Source organism: Falco biarmicus, chromosome 3 (genome assembly GCF_023638135.1).
Source record: "Falco biarmicus isolate bFalBia1 chromosome 3, bFalBia1.pri, whole genome shotgun sequence".
Lineage (NCBI taxonomy): Eukaryota > Metazoa > Chordata > Aves > Falconiformes > Falconidae > Falco > Falco biarmicus.
In genome coordinates, this window is record NC_079290.1 from 7,370,346 (window position 1) to 7,393,241 (window position 22,896).

At 35.1% G+C, this 22,896-nt stretch overlaps 1 protein-coding gene across 1 annotated transcript in view; it reads left to right on the forward strand.

Annotated features, from left to right (window-relative positions):
- The window catches only part of CDH10 (cadherin 10), a 102,729-nt gene that overhangs the window by 74,357 nt on the left and 5,476 nt on the right, over nt 1-22,896 (forward strand). Inside the window, exons 5-9 of the mRNA XM_056333260.1 lie at nt 255-422; nt 4,746-4,933; nt 7,801-8,054; nt 11,301-11,437; nt 13,744-13,865. Coding sequence (XP_056189235.1) covers nt 255-422; nt 4,746-4,933; nt 7,801-8,054; nt 11,301-11,437; nt 13,744-13,865 — 869 coding nt within the window. The remainder of the gene's footprint in view (nt 1-254; nt 423-4,745; nt 4,934-7,800; nt 8,055-11,300; nt 11,438-13,743; nt 13,866-22,896) is intronic.

Here is a 22,896-nt window from a genome sequence, read left to right on the forward strand (position 1 = left end):
TAGCTTGAATCATTTTTAGTATGTAATGTAAACTGGAAAGGGAGCTGTGAAGTAGAACTAAGGTTTGTTCAACAAAGTAGCTTCTACTGAAGACTATTTGTAAAGCTTATGAACAGAAATTCATACTTTAAACCATGAAATGAATATTTAAGAAATATATTTTACAGACTAATACAAAAAAGATGCAGGAGATTGCTGCACATAAAAAATAAAGTGTTTATTAACAATTTTTTTACAATTATTATTTATATTAGGCATCATCAGGACTGCTTTGCCAAACATGAACAGAGAGAACAGGGAGCAGTACCAAGTAGTTATCCAGGCAAAGGACATGGGAGGCCAGATGGGTGGATTATCAGGGACCACCACCGTGAACATCACTTTGACTGATGTCAACGACAATCCGCCTCGATTCCCCCAGAGTAAGCTGCATTTAATAGTTGCCTTGAACTGTAAGAGCTTCAAACTAAAGAGTTAAGCAATCACCATTTGGTTTAATTTAGAGTAAGTCTAGATTATGCGCACACATGAACAAAAGGCTTATGTACTGATTTATTCACTGTTATTAAAGCATTATATGAAATGTTACGGCATTTGTTTGTTAGAAAACAGTTGCACAGTCAAATATAACTGCAGCACACCTGGAATACTTTCCAGTGCTATGGGAGGGGGTGGTAGGTGGACTCTTAAGAACATTACAGCAATGTTTTTATTTTCCCCTACCTATTGCTTAAGTTCTACATAGTCCTTATTTGAAAATAAAACATGTAGTAATTCTAGATATGCAGAAATATTTGAACTGTAGTATCTGCTTACAATTTAGTCATGAAGAATATGGAAAAAAACCCCACTTGAATCAAGCAGATTTGTACTTTTTCAGTTACAATGCTACAAAACCTAAAAGAAAATTTCCCAAGATAAAGTAAATGAACAAAATGCAATTTAACTTACTTTTTGTTTTGTTTTGGTTTGGTTTTGTAACATAAAAATATTAAATTATGTAATATCAAACGTTAAAGTTTATACATTTAAAATACATTTGAAGCCTTTTGCATATACTGAATCTGTAATATTTGGAAAATGGTTTGGACATATTTAATAGCTAAAAGATTTAGAGTATCCTCACTGCTCATTTTTTCTGCTGTATAACGACTGAATCCAGCAGAATCAGCTTCAATTTTTTTCTGATTTTAACATGTTCTTTATGGCACAAATGGAGTACCTAATTTTGTTCAATTTAGTATTGCAGATAAGAGATATGTGTCTTTTAAGATGTTTGTCAATGTGTGATTTCATATACACACTCAAAATAGAAAGATCACAAACAACTGAGTACTTACAGTTTGTGCATTTCCACACAGGTCCTATTCTGGACAGAATTTGTTGTTAATGACATTTTATGTTCTTGGTATTTCTACACCTTTTTTATTTATTATTTTTCTTGTTTTCATTTGTATATAGAGGGTTATGGTAATTCCAGTGCTGTGTAGGTGAGGAATGCTATATTCCTTTCTGGTCTTATTGAGGAAGACTATTTTAAAAGAGGTCATGTTCAAAACTATACAGAAAGTTAATTTCAGGAGTTAAATTTAAGACGGTATATAAGCATCAGACATGCACAGTTATGCTATTCTTTTGTTTCTTTCTTTCTTAAATACCCTGTTAGTTTAATACATAGAATGATAGAATCAACTTTATAGACCACTTTTACATGACTTCTCTGGCAGTCCAATATCGTATTTGAGTCAGATGAGAATCTTGTGTATTATCCTAGAAATATCTCTGCATTTTCTATTAATGTCAGTTTAAATCAGATGTGACCTTTGCTTTAAAGAAACTTCTAGTAACACTCTCATGTTTGGTTTTTATTGTGGTTTTGTTTTTCTCTCTACTTTCTCTCTGACAATAGCTGTGCTAGATATAAATGTATGTTTCACTGGAAATGAAAACTAAAACATTTATAAAGATGATTCATTTTACTAGATATATGAAAGTAAAAATAGCTATTGACTTTTTAGAATATCTTTATATTTAATCTCAAAATGCAAATAGACCTTATAATGATTTCCAATTTTAATAGAGTTCAATTAGACTACTGGAATTGAAACTGATTAAGTTAAATTATTCTTATTCTGTTCCATTAATAAAAAATAGTTGTGTATTAGGTTCATGAGACAATCATATTCATATCAGATTTATAAGTTACCAGGAAAAATACTAAAATGTCTATTATGTTTTCACAGGACCCAGCAAATTACAGCTACACGTTTCAATAAAATATTTCATAACTTGTTAAACTTCTTCCACAAGAAACTCAAACTCATATTAGAATTGTGGAAAATTCTACATATTATGTTTTATCATACTTAGAAGAGCAATTAATTCATCTGTTGTTTAGATCACAGAGCAAGGACTCTTCAGAACATTTTTCTCCTCTTAAAGAACTCCTGAAAAGCATATCGGTAGCAGCGGCTGCTCTTCTGAGGCAACATGATAAAATTTAAAATGTATCAAGATTCTACACAGAAAGACTGAAATACCTCAGATATTGTGTCTGTTTCAACTGTAACCTTTCCAAGTGTTTTTAGAAGGAAGGAGATTGTGCTGACCAATGATAAATGGAAAAAAAGTGGTTTATGGACTTAGGAGCCTGAGTTTGACTGTAACTCAGTGCATTTTGAGTTACGGCAGCCTATGTCTCCTGTGAGACTATAGCCTCTATCATTCTGTAAGAATATTTACCTTTACATTATATGCCTATTCAAGAGTAAATTGGAAGAAAGGTAAACATGAATAAGAGTGCTTTTTCATTTTTTATGGCTGTCTGAAGTATTTCCAGACACCAGTAGACTTTAATAGTCAGGCTGATTTCCACTCTCCTTAGTATATGGAAAAGCTTCTCCTTGCCTCGATCGTCCCGTTTTCATTCCTGACAGACAAATGAAAGACTATCACTCACTGGAGTAAATGCAAACAGTAAATTATTTTCCCTGAGGAAGAAGAGAAATAAGAGAAAAAGGATTGACAGCAGAGTTTTGCAAGAGTAATTCTAGTTCAGTGTAGTTTGTGTTCTGATACAGTGTCTAAAGCTGCACTGCATCCCATACTTAAGCAATGCACTAAATTTCTTCAGTGACAAAAATAATAAAATGTCTCATACTGTGGTGGAGATTTCTATAAATGGATAGGTTAGACATAATATTATCTTTCAGATGATAGGTTTCTAGTTATTTTCACTCTCTGTTTCTGCTACCTTAGCAATTCAAGATATATATTCTAACCACTTGGTGAACTAAATTAATGAGTTGGGGATTGTGGTGGGAGTCAAAAGTTGTGTCCACAAGGCATGGCTTGGGGATGTAGTTTTAAGCACTCCCCTAAAAAATGTGGTGGAGAATAGTTGTAACAACATAAAACTAATTAAAACATATAAATACTAATTTGGAAAAAAAGTGGAAAGTGTTTTTTCCACCATAGTCTCACATAGTACCAAATAAATACTAAATGGGAGGAGAGGCTATTTTTTCTTCTGTTTTTTTTAATCATTACCCGATTACAGAGAGATTATATACTAACATAGCAAAGTACACAGATTTAGGTATTAGAGAAAGGTAATGAAAATGTCAGAGCAAATGCAAGATAAAACGCATGACTGAGACACTAAACTGTAACTGAATAAAAATAAATTCATATAAAAAGAATGTGAAGTACGGCTATAAAATATTGATTCTGATGCTCTATGTGTTTCATATCTAAAGCTGCCTAAATAAAATTACATGAAGATATTTAATTTTATTATTTGTCAGTCAATATTTACTTACAAACTATATGTGATTGTGTTAATTTTTTGAAATTTTGCTTTTTTTTTAATCACTTTTTAGATTTGGCAAAGTAGAACAGAACAGAACAAACTAGTTGTGTGGAATGAGAGAAAGTCTCAAACATCCTAATGAATAGTAGTGGGGTTTTTTTTCAGTGAGTGTTCCTGGAAACAAAAACAGTTCCTTTGTCACTCTGTAGCTGGCTTGTAATATAGTTTGAGACACTGATAATCCTCATGACTCACCTGTGCTTTCCTGAAGATATGATAAGATCATGTTGCCAGTGGCCTTCCTGTATCGCAGTGTTCATAAGCCTTATTAAAGTATGAATTAATTGCTTTAACAAATATAGGCACACCTTCTGCTTGTGGATTTTCAAAACCCTATCCCTGCATTAGGATGTAATTCAAATTTATTTAATATTGTATCTGACTATCTAATTTTGAAAGCTGAAATGTCAGGCTGCTGCTCAGAAGTGAGGGGATTCAGTTCTTTGTATTGCTTCCATGACAGAATAGGTGTAAAATGTATCCCAAAGATTCGCCTTAGATATTAAGGGGGGAAAAGCAGAGTGAAGCCTGAAAAGAACACAGAGCAGTCTTTCTAGATGATGTTTCATAAATGACATAGACAAGAAAAGTATGGATTGATTCTTCTTTGAGACAGGAGAATAGAGGTCCTTTTCAACACTACTTTTCTGTGAATTTGTTTTTCTACAATTTTGTTTTCAGGCTACCACCTAAAAGTCTTCCTCTTCTTAGTTCTCTGCCTCACATTTTGCCCATCCTCTTGGTATTAAAGGACACCTTTTCTAGAATAAAACATACACAAAAATATGTAATTAGCTATTGTGTGACACTGTGTTACTTAATGCCTGCGTAGTGGCTTGTGGGGCTTCTGAGCGGCTCTTTGTCACGTTGACAGGTACCATCCACCTCCGCATTCCTGAGTCCTCCCCAGTTGGGACAGCCATCGGTAGCATCAAAGCCACAGATGCAGACACTGGAAAAAATGCTGAAGTAGAATACAGAATTATAGATGGTGATGGGACAGATATGTTTGATATTGCAACACAGAAGGACACACAAGAAGGCATCATAACTGTGCGAAAGGTGATTATTAAAAACATTCACTAAATGATTTTGGTGTCAATTTCATGCCACAAATGTTCATTGCAAAAAAAAGTGCTTGGCTCATATGAACGCATGTTCTAACTGCTTAACATTTGCAAGCATCCCCCATCAGTGTCTGAAAGGTACGATTTCTTTTTAAGATGAAATGGAAATAACAGGTGGTTCCAATATCTGAGGTGTAGCATGGGTTTAAAGCATTATTGCCAGCAAAGTATGTTAAGAAATGGACCACCCCGAATGTGTTTGTACTAATTATCTCTGTGATTCCAAATACAGATTTATTTAGTATTCCTGTAACCTATTTTCTTCAGCAAGCAATACATAGTTCATTCGCTACTGAGAGAGGTAGGTTTTCCTTATCCTAGGAGATTCTCATCAACTTAGGTGACCAGTGTATGGCAGAATACAATCATACGCATGGGAACTGGGTCACAAGCTATGTTGTTTTATTCCTGTTTCCAACATGTAAAGCTGGTTAACACATGAGCAGTAAATAATGATGGTGTCCCTGTTTCAGAGCTAGCTGTCTTGTGCACCAGAGCACTTTCAGAGGTGTAAGATCTCACACTTAGAAATGCCATCCTCCTGTTCCTCAACAATTTCCCTTCCAGAAGTCCCTCAGTCCTTTTCTTTGGGATTTTGAGATGTGTTTCTAAATAGTTCAGGCAGCATTTCTAACATAAAACACTGTTTATATTAGCTTTTAAAACAAATCTCCTTAAGCATAAAGTAACAAATTAAACACTACTATGAAATATATCTCCATATTTCTTGATAATGGCAACCAAGGAAAAGATAAGTTCTGCAAAGATCAGAGTATGTTCCTTTTTAACCTCTATGTTATTCTATAAGCATAGTCATCATTATTTTTCCTTTTCCTAGAACTTTGCAAAGGCTTCTCTTGAGGTGTTCTTGCTTGCTTCATATTTTTGGCACAAAGTGCTATTATATTAAATCAATAGAGTCTTGAAGAAAACAGTCTAATAACTCCACCAAGCATAAAACTCTCATAATTTATAACACAGAAGCTCTGAAAATGTCACCAATAAATACTAACGAACAAGATCTCATTCTGTCATTAGCAATCTGGCACATTTTGCAATTTCCAGGATGCTTTTCCATACCGATAAATAAGTTGTTTATTCGGATAGCACAGACAACAGCAGTAACTAGCAAGGAAGAAGATATGCTCAGTTTGTTAATTTATAAAAATATTCTTTTTTTAATTTGTTTTTTATTTAGCCATGTTGATTGTTGTTTCTGTTTTCAATGATGAGTAACTATGAATAGCTGGAGTTCCTTTACTGATCCCCTAAACTAGTAAGTCTGAATTTAATACCTGCCACAAAAGAACTTTTTCTAGACAAATTCTCACAGATTAAATAATTGCCTTGCCACAATGTCATACATTTGGGCAACAGTTTTGTTCATTACTGGTGATACATTGGAATACCTCAGTAATCCATGCGTTTCATATCCATGTTTTGTAGAATAGCCTGCAGAGATGTCCAAACTGGATGTGAATGTACTAGTAGCATGTTAACTACATCTTCATGGCACAACTTCTGGCCAATTAAGCCAGCTAATTAGAATAAAGCAGGATCAACATGGCTTCTTTGCTTCTAGGCTTGAAGCCAGCACCCCTTAATAGCAGCATATTGCACTTTGTAGACACACCAATGGTCTCATATCTAGGTTACATAGCAGCCCTTTGTTGCGTTTCTCAATTCTATTCATAGATATTCTCCCTTCTGTTCTAACTACCTTTTTAAATCAAGTATCGGGCAGTGAGGAAAATCATTCTTTCACTAGACTTCATCTTTCTGCTTTTAAATAGAATATTTAAATTTCTAGGCTGTCCCTCTAGCATCTTTCATGAACATTAATTTGTATTTAAAAGCAGTTAGGCAGAAAAAAACAAGTCTTCTACCACTCACTTTGATGAATGAAAACCACCAGCTTGATACCTCCCTGAGATTTTGGGGGAGTTAATAGTGTCTTCTCTGTGTCAGTAGGGTAAATTCTGAACTTGCTCATTTCCTCTGTATCATTAACTGTCTAACACTTTTAATCTATAACAGTTAGAAAAATTTGAATGAATAAAGGTTCTTCTCTATCCAAAATAGTTTCTAATTACAAACCTGAACCTTTCCTCCTTCCATTTTAAAAATGAACTTCTGACGTCAGTTCTATTTTGAAAAAAAAAACCAAACAAACTCAAACAAACCCAACAAAATCTCTGATGCTGGATTAATTAAGTTAAATGAAAACTAACAAGATTAAGCTCTTACTGTTTCTCTAGATACAGAGTACTTTGACACATCCCTCCTTCCTATAAAGAAACCTAAACCATTCCTAATGCTTGAGGCCAGATACATGTTTTTGACAATAAGGATACTCAGACTATTTTGAGTATCCAAGAGTTTATAGCATTTCCTGAGAAATATTAGTATTAAGTACCTTGTTCTGAAATGTCATTATTTCAAGTCTGTATTTTGAAGTATTTTAAATGCCTATATGATTTCTTCATATCCATGTTCAGCTGTGAAACAGCTGCAAAATTCATAAAAATAATTGGTAAATTTGCACTGAAAATTTTTGTCATTGGTGCTATAATAATACAAATAATATTTAGGAAGAGAAACTTCCTCTAAAAACAATGGGAATTTATCACTAAAGAAAGTGATCACAATGCTGTGGAAAATCTGAACTGTATTTGGGTTCCCCCAACTGAGAGCAAGATCTGAGAAGGCTTGAGTCCTCTTCAGTTTCCATTATGTATGTAGGGCAATATCTTTCAATATATAATGTAATATAATAAACTTTATCATCATCTTCATTTTTAGCCACTGGACTACGAGACAAGACGACTTTATACCTTGAAAGTAGAGGCTGAGAATACACATGTGGATCCACGCTTCTATTATCTTGGGCCTTTTAAAGATACAACTATTGTGAAAATCTCTGTAGAAGATGTAGATGAACCTCCTGTCTTCAGCAGATCTTCATACCTTTTTGAGGTGCATGAAGATATTGAGTTGGGGACAATAATAGGAACAGTAATGGCACGGGATCCTGATTCGGCCTCTAGTCCGATAAGGTAATACTCCAGTCTCTGTAAACACAGTGTTTGCTAACAAAATTAACAGAAATAGTAATACAACATGAATATTCATGTACACATTGTGCACAGGAAGATGATGTTAATTTTTTTGTGTTATTTACTAGTGTCCCAGAGATAGACACAATTGAGAATGATGTTATCTATAAGCGTCCAAACACCTTGGGGAACAGCCATTCACTTGACATACAGGAGACTCAGGAAATGTTTTCTAGTACTTCAGATCTCAGAAAATGTATACAATTACATATTGATTTCAAATAGGCCTTTCAGGACAATATCTTGCTTCACACTGAAAAAGTGCCAAACCATTTTATGGCCCAGGAAGGGGACAGAGCTTTAATGCTTCCTCAGGTTGGTCCTGGAAAGTATGCAATGCTGATCTCACCTGCTGTGGTTGGTGCCTCCTGTTCTGCAGGCTTGCCAGAGTAATTGCTATACAAGATAAAATTATCTTTGTGTGCTGAAATACGCCAAGGAATTAGACCTTGAAAAATTAATAACTCTGAAAATCTTTTCTACATATACCACTAGATACTACATGCTACATCGCATCTAGCTGAGTGTAGTAAACTATATTTTGGTATGGTTTTTTTTGTTTGTTTTTCTATAATGCGTAAGATTTAAGAAACAGATAAGGCAATTCAGTCCAAGTTGAACGTCTGTTGTCTGAAATACCGAACAAAGCATAAAAACTATATTCTGGCAAAAGAACCTTGTTTACTGACTTCAAAGTCAATTTCTGCATATTTCTTAATGAGGCCCAGGTGGTAAAACTGAATTAGGAAATGAAACTGAATCTAATTTTCTCCTACAGTAATTTGTGTGTATGGAAAAGATAGGATATAACACCAAGCCTCTAAAATTTAAGAATATATAAATAACTTAGCATTGCATCTTTATCCACTCTAATTGCATGAGACCACTGACAATTTCAGTATTTATATTTTCTTAATCATGACTGTAAAAAGAACAGACTTTGAGCTTTCCCTCATTTTGTTTCTGATGCAACTTAATTAATTGAACAACTGTAGCATGTATTTTCCTCATCACTATTATTTGCAGAGTAGCGACTTAAATATTATTTTATATAACATTTCTATGTCCTATTGATGTTTTGCTCATTCTCCCATAGAAAATAATTTTGAAGAGGCAGGTGGAGCAGGCCAATATTAATAAGAGCAAAGAAATTTCAAAATTTTTTACAAGGGACGATTGAACCCAGATTTAGTTCACTTGGAGAACAAAATTGAAGATATATGTGATAATGCTCTTCATAGTACAGTCATTTCTTTCAGCTTTCATTTAATGTTATCTAGTTGAAGGCAAGAACATTAAAACAACTTCCATAGTGTAGATCAAATTATCTTTAGTATTTGCTCTGTTCTTCAACTTCCAAAGCAACCTTGAATATACATTCAAACAAGAATTAGCTAGGGTAAGTTTTTACATGCTTTCACTTCTTAAATTATCTACACTAAATACAAAGCGCTATGTATTTGCCCCAGAAGTGAACAACTAACACTTTTAACTAAAGTATTTTGAAGTTGGTATATTTCGGAATTAGGGAAGTTTGTACAGTACTCAGATAGTTAGTTAAAAAATATTACAAGCTTTAGACTGTAGAATTGATTCAGTTTTTTGGTTTTTTTTTTTTGTTTGCCTGTTTATTTTATTTATTAGTTTCTGTTTATTAAGACTCCATATAAGTTAGGCTTCCTATAAATTTAGTGCCAATAGCTTCCTGTTTTACTAATTTCTATTTTGTTCAATGAATATGGAGCTATTTTGAAAAGATAATAATTCTTGCGCATTTGCAGGTTATTAGAGGCAATATGATGGGGTAAAAATATGTGCTTATCTCATGGCTATGACCAAATGGTATTGAATTTTTAATCGAACAATGTGGAATACATCTCATTAGCTAGAGAATTGTTATTGCCTATTGAAAAAACGTTAGCTAGAGTGCTGTCAAAATAAGTTCTTTTCCTCATTAAAACTACTTCCATGGATGAAGTAAAATCAAATGCTTATCACATAAGCCAAATAGTCTTAATATATAATTCCTCTGAAAAATAACAGGTTTTTGTTTAATCCTAACAGTTATTATAGTCAGCTAGTAATAAAAAAAAATAATTTAAGCAAATCTTTCCTGCACTTCAGAAGTCTTTTGGGCTGTTCTAATTTCCTTCTGTTTTGTTTCTGTATTCATTTTGTTGTTGGCTTTTTTGTTGGGGCTTTGTTTGTTTTACATATTTGTGCTACCATGTAAAGTGGAGTGACCAAACATAACACACCAAAACATTATAGACTGTATTTTCATATGACCATATTTTTTCATTTTGCTCAATTTAATTAAGTACTGCATATAAAAACAGATACACATGATGAACTGTTTAGATCACTCATAAACGTTAATAAAAATATGAACAATTCTTTCTATTGCACTGTACAAGTGTACTAGCAGACTTTTCTTTTTTTTTAATTTGGCTCAATTCTGCCAATTAGTTACATAAATGTTCTGTACTTCACAAAATCCTACATTTAATTCAACATCAAAGGTTCAATCCTAACTTTGAAGGCAGTGTTAAACATTAGAAAAAATGGAGGAAAGAGAAATTTTTATGATTCTAGTTTGATATTCTGCCATATTGTCTTAGTTTTGCCTGCAGAAGTACGGCAACTATAGTAACTTATGAGGTCCTTTAACATCAGTAGTCATGAACGTGAAATTTCTGCATATGAACTTATTTTTACTGAGGTTTTTTTAACTCAATCTCTAGTAAATTAATATATCCTGAAGTGTAGAAGGTGAGCTTGTAACGATACTTCTGAAAAGCTCATAATTGAGCTGTCAGTCGTAGTCTGAAGGAACAGTACATCAAAGAAAATTTTCCTTTCAGGATTAAAACAATTATTTAATTATTAGATTGAAATTCTGACTTATTTTCTATGATTCTCATCTATGTCTATAAAAGTTCAGATGATCAAATATTACATCACAAATATTACTATTGTATCATATTTATGAAATTCTTGCAATTTTTATTCTTCATTCTGTGGAGCTAACAGAATTTTCCTAAGTGTTTACAGAAACTAAATGCATGTCTTCTCAAAACTAGCCTTTGTAATGTAACATTAAAAGCTATATTGACTTGTGAAATGTATGTTTTCTTCCATTTTCTATTATTTTGATAATACTTTTCCTTTTTTTATTATATTTAGGTTTTCTCTGGATCGTCACACCGACCTTGACAGGATATTCAATATTCATTCTGGAAATGGGTCCATCTATACTTCAAAGACACTTGACCGTGAGATATCACAATGGCACAATCTTAGTGTTATAGCAGCTGAGATCAGTAAGCCAACTTAGACTCACTCTTTCCGTTTTTCCTTAGTCTGCAAAATTACAGCTTGACTTTGAGGCAAAAAACCTCCCTGCCTTCTCCCCCTGCCCCTTTCTATTAGATATTCTGGGAAAATAAACTGGGGGTATCTAACAACAGTCTCCTCGTTGCTTTTTTTTCTTACCTACTTCCACCACTGACCTTTAGTGTTCAAGTTACTTCTGAACTGTTAGCCAATTAAATAATAACACTGCAGTAACTCTGTTTTCTTCTTTTTCTTTGATGATAACGACATGATTTTACATTTAAAGTTGAAGAGTTCTGGATAAAAATCTATGGTTTTGTCTCTTATAATTTTCTTCATTTCCTTAGAAACAATTTCATTATCTCTTCCTATGGTATCTACATCTACAGCTCTTGGAATCAATACATCGTACAAGTTAGGTTCAATTTGATTCCTAAGCTGTAGCATTTCTTGGGAGTATTTAAATCAGCTTTCAGTAGATATTTTCACGTTAAAAGTACAAAGAAAGCAGAGATCTTTCTAAACCTGTTACATTATTGAGATTAACTCTAACCACCCAACAGAAAATTTTCTAAAGAGACATACATCTGATCTTTGAAATAAGCTAGTGAGGATCACTTGATTTCAAAGTTACTGGTTTTGGGGGGGTAATTTTATATCAATAAAAAAAGAAAAGGAAAATTAGAAAAAGCTTATCAGCAGTGAAACATGGCTGGCAAGAACAACACTGCAGAGCCTATTAACCACTCCTAGTCTGCCTATCCCCATTTTTGTAGTCCAGATTAATAAACTGGTTGTATTGAGCACACCTGGTAGCTGTACTTTTTTTCAAAAACCTTTCATTTTCTCTTGTAACGCATTGTCCTGAGCTTACAATCCTTCATAGTGCGGTCCAGTGTTGCAAGAATAGTTTTCAGAAGTATTTATATAATGAAAAAACTTAGTATTTTTGTATGATTATATCACAATGCTAAACTTATTTCCTGGTCAGGATACTTTGAGCAAATTTACATTCTGGACCTAGTTGGAGTAGCTAGCATTCTCCAGAGGTATGATAGTTTTGGAGGAAGAAGTAAAGGGGGAGATTTAGGTCTTTAAATCTTTAAAAATATTACCTGTGAAGCATGACACAATGGGAAAGCAGTGTTAAGATTTATTTGGAAAGTCAGTATAAAAATGCAAAAGACTATGAAAAACTGCCAGACTCTGAAAAACCTGCCATTTTAAACAATTCCAAGAGTCAAAAACATCTACATCTCACTCTTTAGCAAAGATGTTATTAATAACAAATGAATTTAATGACAGCTAATCCTAAATGTTTACTCTTTTATTTGAAGCTGCTTAAAAGAAAAAGAAAAAGGAAAAAAAAAACCCAAAACCACAGTAATTTTGAATCATCTCTAGTGTTACTTATCCCATTCATTAACAATAAACAAATTAAAATTGCAAAATCATATGCAGAATTCCAAAAAATGGCTGCACTTCTTTACTCCCAGGTATTATTTGATTCTTGGTATGGCAAATAGATCAGCAAGTGAGAACAGGGACACTTGTATTCCTGAATTAGCTGATACTTATGAAAGGACACTCTAAATAATACTAGGGTTTTGTCATTTGGCAAAGGGGAGGTTACTATTCTTGTTCTTAACCTAAGGTCTAAAAATCTACGTTCATATTTTTAAAGGCAATTTAAACATAAAATCTCTGAATCTAATAAATTCTTTACCAGATTTGGCGGGGTATACTTTCATTGTTTTTGTGGATTTTCTCCCTACTTATTAAGGCACAAGAGGAAAGTCAGGCTTGAAAAATTTTCCAAATATGCATGCATGTTGTGATTGAAATTAACTCTATCCCAGCCAAAACCAGCATAATTCACAAAGTCAATAATGTATTTTCTGTGTAAAACAAAACAAATTATGAGTACTTTTAAAATTAAAAATCAAAACCTTACAGCAGAATAATACTCTTCTTCCCACAAAATAATCAAATTTGTCATTATAGTACTGGGCATACTTTTTATATACTGTATTGCATAGATAATTAACAGTTGCAGACCCTATTTACATGTGAAATCTTCATTACTCACTAGATAACAATAATTTAATTTTTACTTAAAGCAAAACATCTTATTTTTCAGGGGGCCTGATTCTTACCTGGTGTAAGTTTGTATGTTACATTTTGACCAGTTTCATACCTAACCTTGTTTGTTTATTGCTCATGAAATTTGAAAGAAAACAGAAAACTTTTGGTAGGAAAATAAATTCATTATTCTTCTCTCTTCTCCTGTCAGACAACCCCAAAGATACTACTCGCGTTCCAGTCTATGTAAGAATTTTGGATGTTAATGACAATGCCCCACAGTTTGCTGTATTCTACGATACTTTTGTCTGTGAAAATGCAAGAGCTGGACAGGTATGCCTTTGATAAACACTTCCTAGTATCCAGTTTTGCTATGGCATTCAACTGTAGATTATTCTTGCCTCTTTCTTGGGAGAAATCATGTCCGAAACAGCTTCTGAAATGTTGAAAATGAAAACAAAGTAACTCTGCAGTTGAGGCGTGGAGTGAAATACCAATACATTACAACAGCATTAGTGTGTGAATTACCACTTTTCTTTACCTAACCCTGTAACACTGTTAAATCCTGAGTAGATATGTCCAAGACACATGGTCATAATTAGTTTTGCTATTATCTTCACAAAGTAAAACGTTATATGTAACTACTAAGAATTTCAATCTGTATTTTCAATAACTCTCAAATAGCAAAATACAGATATATTTCAACCCACGCTGATGGTGGTTACAGACAGCTACATCTCTCATACTTTTGTTTTTTCCCCATTGTTAGCCTTATCTTTATTATCACACCAAAAACTTTGGAAAAGAACATACAAAACATACATTTTTTTAACTGGTGACATAATATTTTGTTTTGCCTCCTAGAGGCTACAGAATGTCTACTTCAATTTAAGTGAAAGGACTGCACTCCTTAATATCTAGTTCCTAACAGTCAGCTGCTTATTAGAACTGTTAAAAAACTGGTTTCCTATTACAGCACAGCATGTCCCAGGGCACAGTCAGCCAATAATAAATCCTTTAAAATGGTAGCAGTAGTATCTCAGTGCAATCATTTTAGCACCTTTGAAATGAACATGGGAGAAGTATCAGTTTATCTTAACTCTTTCAGTACTACAGGTATGGCATTTGGGTTGTATTACAAATTTCACATTCAGATTGCCATCCTTCTTTCTAGAAGTAACATCAGCTGGAAATTAGAACAGAGGATTTAAGGAGCAAATTTATAATGCATAAAATATCTAAAGTTACTGAGCAAGGGCATTTATCTGCCTCAAGGGTTATAAAAGAATTCGAACTGTTAAATAGATAGAAATCACTGGCTAAACATCTAGAATTTTTGACAGTTGTAGTGTCCTCCATAAATGCTAAAAATAATAATTTAACCGTTTTCAGTATGGGATATGGATTAGAATTGGAAAAGTAGAGCACTGAATTTTCCTCTTCCAGTTAAAAAAAACAAACAAAAACAAAACCAAAAAAAACCTGGGTCAAAAAAGTCTATATGCACTAATTCACAAAGTTTACTCATTTGAGGTCTTAGAATCTGTTCTGTCCAAGTTACTACTATAGAGGATGAAGAATTGCTTAATAGAACAGTTATGTTTTCATATAAACATATTTTGAGGAACTATATTTTTTTGAGGTATCTACAGTATTGATGTCAGTATAATTTAAAAGTAAACATAAGTTATTTCTGCATTGCACTGGTTTTCTGTTCACATTCAGAAAATGCCATCAGTTAAAAGTTGAAAAAAACACTTAAATTGTTTATGATTAATAAATGAGAAGATAAATAAGTGTTTGTATCCATGAATATTTATTTAAATTGTTATAGAGCTCAATATTGTCTCTTTTATCAGAAAAAAAGTGCCAAGTTTACTAAGAAGGGCTATCAATATATTATTTAAAAAAAAAATCTGAGTTGCAAATGATTGTTTAAATAATTTGCTGGAAATGCAATGCAGGATAACATGAGTAATCTAATTGAATGTAATTATATCCTTCTTATGGGTAGATAGTAAATAAGACTTGTTATTTTGGAATTCAGTCTGTCCTGAGAGATTGAATGTAATAAATCCATACAGAACATGGTTCCCTTAGTTTTATTCCTCTCACATTTATGCTACTTTTCTTTCCTTTCAGGTTTTCATAATTACATTTGATCCATGATCAAATATAAACCTTCTATTAGATCACTTAAACTATTACGATACGTCATCAATCACAAATTTTGTGGTATACGTTTCAATATTTCCTATCTCCTTTTGACAAACATTTTAATGAATATTGTTTTCCCATTTATTTTTCCTTAAAAATTCCATTTACTTAATTTATATTGAAGCACATATAATATATATATAAACATATATATACACTTACATATATAGGCACACACACTGTATATAATATATATGGAAGTGTGTATATACATATATCCACAGATACACATATATGCATATGTATAGCAAAAGAGAGAGGGAGAATACTTTTAAAGAAATGTGATTTTTGGAGTCTGAGTAATTCTCAGGTCTGTGATTGTTTTCCTGCATGTTATTATCGTTGATGTCAGATCATACCATGACCTTCCAAATGATGGCAATGTCCTGTTCCAAAAGCTACAAAAAAGCAGCACCTGTGGCAGAATGCCATTTTGATGGTTGTTCTTTAAGCCCCCCAAAAAAGAGGACAAACTGGGTGTTGATGGCATAAAGGGGACACAGGCATTCATATGAGCAATACAAGGCTGACTCAGCATGAGTTGAGGGGAAGAAAGGAACAAAATGCTTGGACTGCTGCAGCCCTGTACACAAAGTTCAGCTGTCCTCCACCCCCAGGTGAGAAGAGCCAGGAGATGGACATCTGTGCAGATGCATTCCCACTGGTTTTACCAGCTCCCAGCTGCCACACACCTGGCAGCTCAGAAACCAGCCTCCGAAGATCCTCTAATGTAGGAGACAGGAATCAATGTACAAAGCAGAAGTCACTCCTAATTTGGAGAGATTTTACATGGGAGCCGAGTATATTTTTTTTACATATTCATTTTCCCTATAGTAATGGTCAGAAGAGCAGCCCTTCTCCCTTTGTAAGTGACCTGACAAAAGAAAAGGCAGAGTGAGTTGACCTCACCTCAGCCAGGTGCCCGCCCAGCCACGCCCTCTGTCCTCAAGAGGACAGAAAATAAGATGAAAAAGAGAATGGGTTGAGATAAAGACAGGGAGATCACTTCCCAGTTAACATCACTGGCAAAACAGTCTTGACTTGGGGAAAATTAATTTAATTTACTGCCAGTTAAAAATAGGGTAGGATGGTGAGAAACAAAGACAAGAGAACTAAAACACCTTCCCTCCATCCCTTTTTCTTCTCAGGTTCACCTTCACCCCTTCATTCTTGGCCTGTCTACCTCCTCCTCTCTGCCTCTTCTCCCTCCTCAGCTGTGCCCAGCTCCGGCTGGGCCCTTCCCAGGGGCCGCAGGGAACCACCCGCCCGCCGGGGGCTGCCCCGGGCCCGCGGGGGCGTCTGTGCGGGGGCGCCCGGAGCCCCCTGCCCCCTCCCGCTCCCCCCTCGGGGCTGGCCGGGCTGTTTCTCACCCCGTTGCCCTCAGCCCTGGCTGCCGGGCACCGTTTTGCCCTTTCTCAGCCCGGCTTTCCCCGAGGCGCCCGCCCGTGGCTGCGGGGCTCAGCTGTGCCCTGCGCTGGGGCCGGTGGGGCCGCCTGGAACTGCCTGGAACTGGCACAGGGCAGCCCCCACCCCTGCAGCTCCCCACTGCAGCTGTCAGCACTGGGCACCCTGCACCTGACACAAGTATATTGTGATGTTTAAATGAGAATCTGCTCATTTTTCTTTTATTTCACTTTGGCCGTGCATCATCTTCTACTCTGGTCATTGTAATACATATATATACACACCTGTGTCTGGGAGGCTATATACATAAAATTAAAACATATTGAATAACAAACATATGCCAAATCACAAAGGCCTTGCATTAACAGACCTGTACTGTTACGCGTGCCCAGTGGCGTTTTGGTCGTTTCAAAGATCGTGTCCTTTCCCTGAAGAGCTACCTGCCTGAACCAGGTGCAGGAAGCAGGCAAACAGCACAGTTCTCGGCAGCTTTCAAAGCCCCAAAAGCAACAAGAAAAGTTGTATTTCCATCTGGATCTCCAAGCGTGCTTGCTGCAGTCTTGCTGTTGGCCTTCATTTTACTAGGTCTATGACTTCTTCTCTTGTCCCAGTGTTATATAAATCAGTCTAGCTCATCTCTTTCAATGACATTTTAAAATATTATGACTTTTTTGTTTTATTTTCTTTTTCCTGTACCTTAATTCAGCATAGGTTATCTAAACACACTAAGTTTCTTGAACCAATTCTTTTTATGTTGCTCCTTTTCTTACCATGTCATTTGACCCATACAAAAAACTTAGCAGGGATACTTTTCTCACCATAACCTGGCTTAAACATGGCTTTTGATATCTTTATGTTTCCAGCAATTGCATTACTTTAGTCACCAGGTGTCTTTCTAATCATTACTCCTTTTATTGAAAGAAATAACCAAAATATTGTCTATTGAAAAACTGAATACCTTGAAGTTTCATTTTCTAGCATTCAATTTTCCTTTCCTCTTTTTAGATTTTTTATAACTTGATCCTGCCGTGTTATTTTATCTTTATTTATTGCATCTCCCTCATTTCTTTTGTCATACTAAAATTTGTGGTCAACTTACTGACGTATTTTTTTTCTGTTCCTTTTCCATCTTTTCTGATTTATTCTTATTTTAGTTCCTTCAGTGTATTTCCGTAGATCTTACATGTTCCAGTGGTTTTAGTAGTGTCAGAATTTTCTTCTTGCCTTACTTATTTTAAAAACTCTCAAAAGTTTTACTTTGTTTTACTCTGGCAGGAGAAAGTTTTTGTAATGCAAATCAGTGTAGGGTTTCTAAATAGTTGTGGGGTTTTTTCTTAATAGTACATTATATTTTCTGTTCTTTGTACAGAATTTGAAAGCAAATATATAGTGGGTTTAGAAAAAATAACCATTTATTTGAACAGTGGATAGAACTGATGCTCAAAGAGGACCTACCAAGCACAAAGGTGAATTGCGTTGGAATAAACAGCCTACACAGCAAACTTATTTCCATTGTTTTATCAGCTTTTAGTGGCTAACAACCCTCTTTGACTGTTTTTGGGCCCTTAATTTCCTGGCTGTTTTCAGACAGAGGAACATCCTTGGCTTCCCTGAAGTTACTGATTTGTGGCTAGCAAGGAGAAGCAACTTACTGTGAGTGTAATGGGGGTATCCCATGGTTGATTGGTCTAAGGGGAAAACACCACTCTATGAAACCATGTGTAAAACAGGATATATCACATTAATATAGTTAGCAATAGCATCAGGAACTTGTTTGCAAACCATGTAACATAATGCTTTCAACTACTGGGTTTTTTTGGGGGGTTTGGTTTTTTAATGTAAACCAAAATCATTCCCCCTGCCCTGTTCCATGGGAGTCAAACAGAATTAATGTAGGACTTACACTAACTTCTGTATTTGAGCACATTGCCTGGAACAATGGAATGCTAACTAGGCTTGCCTCTCATCAAAACTCCCAACATCAAATAGGGTTGTGCAAGTATCATTTGCATACTGGTATATGTTATGTCATGTAAGACCCCATTAATTATAATTACTTTTGTGTTAGTACGATTACCAGTATAGCTACTCTAGCTACAAAGGCTATGGGGAATAATTTTATGACAATTCCAAGGAAACAAAAGACTTCCCAGATTTTCGTTTTTGGAATAGTACTGATAACTTGTAAACTTCAGACAAATGTTTCAGACAAATAGCTGTTTCCTGGTAGCCTGTCACTTTTTAAAAGTCTAGTTTGTTAAATCAGTTTCTTATGTAAAGGCAGGGGGATAGCAGAAGTTAAACACATCTATTTCCTCCTTCAAAGGGTCCCTTATAACTAAATAGGATTTTCTAATAAGACTTAAGTACTTCTTTCACGGGTAGTTACTGCTGTTTAATTACATTTTTTAAAAAACATAGTACAAACTGGTATAGACAAGTTAAGAAATTTAGGACTAAAACTTTTAAAGATTTAGTATTGATCAGTTTTACTAAGAAATAACAAAAATGTACATTAAAATCAACAGTTATTCTGCTATACTCATTGTGTATATTTACTATGTAAAACTGGGTACTAGATGACCTATAAGGTAGAGTTTACTCTCTGCCATTTCAATTCCTCGCAATTATAGGTGTATATTCCACTAAGATAGGAAAAAGGCTACTAACGTATATGTTGATATATATGATGACAAATAAAGAGGTGTACTCACTACGAAATCTTTTTTCTTTGGTTAGATTTGCATATATTTCAGAGACTTTAGGTAGTTACCCTGCCATCAATTACTTCCTAGAGGTTCAGAGTCAAGTAAGCAATGGCTAGAAACTACAGATAGTATTGCGAGTGGCTGCCTAGCAACTGCACAAAAGGGAAAGCTCGTGCACCACAGGTCCTGTGGTTAATTACAATCTGAATTATTCCTATCAGTTCTGTGCCCACAAACAACTGGACAATAACTGGATAAAAATTGTAGAGTCATTGGATTTGCGTATCAAATAGCAATACACTCTGCTTAAAGTCATTTGATTTCTGAAAATAATTAAAAACTTGAGCAAAGACTCACTTTCATGATATCCATAAGTTACCCCAAGGCAGCTGAGACTGAAATACTAGAGGAACAAGAGATGAAGCAGCATACACAATACACTGAAAGTCTGGAAGATAATATAGTGCGTCAGTCATAGGAAACACTTATTGTCACATCTTGCAATTGGTTGCACAGGGGAACAAAAGGAAGAGTCAAACACAAAGAACTGTCCGATACTGTTGTGTTTTAACGACAACTGGCCACTAAGCACCACACAGCTGTTCATTTGCTCCCCGCCCCCCCCCCCCCCCCCCCCCCCCCCAGCAGGATAGGGGAGAGAATCAGAAGAGGAAAAGAAAGAAAACTCCTGGGTTGAGATAAAGACAGTTGAATAGGGAAAGCAAAAGCTGCGCACGCAAGCAAGCAAAACAAAAAATTCATTCACTGCTTCCCATCAGCAGGCAGGTGTCAGCCATGCCCAGGAAAGCAGTCATCACATATAACAGTTACTCGGAAAGACAAACACCATAATGCCAAACGTCCCCCACTTCCTTCTTATTCCTTCAGCTTATAAACTCAACATGGTATTCAGTGATATGGAATATCCCTTTGGCTAGTTTGGGTCACCTGTCCTGGCTGTATCCCCTTCCAATTTCTTGTGCCCCTCCAGCCTTCTTGCTATCAGGGCCTGACAAACTGAAAGTCCTTGATTTAGTATAAGCATCACCCAGCAACAACTAAAACCATCAGTGTACTATCAACATTATTTTCACACCAAATCCAAAACACAGCACTACACCAGCTACTAAGAAGAAAATTAACTCTATCCCAGCTGAAACCAGGACAAATACTAATACTATGTGATGAAAAGGTCTGACTGCAACCCAGTTCTTGCTTAGACAAGTCTTGGAGAAGAGGCAGAACTGTTAAGAGTCTGAATGGATGGTCTGAAAAACATGTGAAAGCAAAATCCTCTATGACACACTTGGATTTTCAGTGTCTCCTCACCTTCATTTTGATCACAACCAGTGAAATAGAGGAGAGTGGAAGAAATAAGTAAAACAGAGCTTAGTTTTTTGTTTTGTTTTGGGGTTTTTGGGGGGAGGGGGAGTGGGGGGAGGAATGCAGCAGAGAGGGATTCCAGACCTCAAACCATTCTCAAACAGAAGTTGTGATAACATTTTGCTCAACAGTCAGGAAGTCAAATATGTCCTATTTATAACATCCAAGCCTGTGATGTTGCGACAATTGCCTGCAAGATAAATGGAATAGGCAAGCAAAGAAATAACCAAAACAACCTATATCATTGGCTATGGACTACATCTGTACTTTTATTGCTTTCCAGCAATGCAGGAAGAATCTGCTTTCTCTCTTGCTTGATTGTATGTAATGTCCATGTGTTGTATGAAGCTTGCTTCACGTACAGGCCTTGAAAGAGCACAAGAGGTCATGCAGTGCTTCAGCAGGTTAACAGGAAGATGCTGGTCCCTCCAAAGACCAAAGGCCAAATAAACTTCACCCACACTGAGTTCCCAGTCTGGTGAATAGCATATTCGTTGTGGTGACATACAGGAAGAACTTCAGAACACCAGTGTGAGAGGAATTTTTGAGGCTCACACAGGAGATGATGAGTACTTGCTCTGTTGGAATGTGTAGATGGCCTCATTTGAAAAGGAGATAGTAATACACTTCCAGTGTTAATTTCCAGTAATAACCTCATTTGAAAAAAAAAAAAAAAAAAGTTTAGGTTCTAACTAAGAATAGCAAAGCAAATAATGCTTTTCTTTGTAATGTATTTTACAATTTAATTTAGAGGTACTGTAAATGTGATAATGTATCTAAACACAATTTCACTAAGATCATCCTTAAAACTTTGCCTTTTAAAGAAACGTATCAGCAAGTAAGTTGAAACTGCATAATATTTAGTCAGCCAAATGTTTACTGTCTTTTTTGAATGATCCTTACATTTCAATATCTAAATTATACTTGCAACAAAAAAACACAGGCAATTTTTTAATCCCTAATGTAAGCCAGTTAGCTGAATTTGCTTGCAAAATGTTCATAAGGTTAAACGTGATCAGTATTTGAACAGGGAAGTTCCTAGAGAACTTCAGTTGTTACAAGAAATGATGGATGGGAGAATTAACAGGAGATCTTTTCTTGCTGTCTGTTGTTCTGCTAAGAGACACTGGTTGGCAGTAGCTCAATAATCCTTGTAAACAGTAAAAGATTTTAGGCTATAAAAAAAATTCTACATACTCCTTTTGAACTACAGACACTCAAAAGTATCGGAGTTGATTTTCATCAGCTTAACAGCAACAACTGGACTGCATTCATGGTCTCCAGTTTTGAAGTAAAATGGACTGCTATTTTCTTGACTTAATTTTGCAAAAATCTCTAAAGGTTTATCTGCTAGTTATTCACTAAATAATTAAAAGGTTCTTCAAAACCAAATAGTACATGCTTGTATTATCTGTTTTGTTCATCTAGCAAATTATTGGAGGTTTATGTGAGAAAACAAATTTAGAGAAAGACAAAACTCCGGTTGAGAAAGCAAGCAAGCTACTGTATTAAAAGAAATCTAATCCTTCCCTCCTGAAGAAATTTGTTGCTGTTTTCTGGATGGATAAGATAGAAGCTGGGAGTTAATCAGGCATTTGTGAAGGCAGACGGGAGCACATTGCAATTGTTGATGCTAAAGATGTTCAATCCTG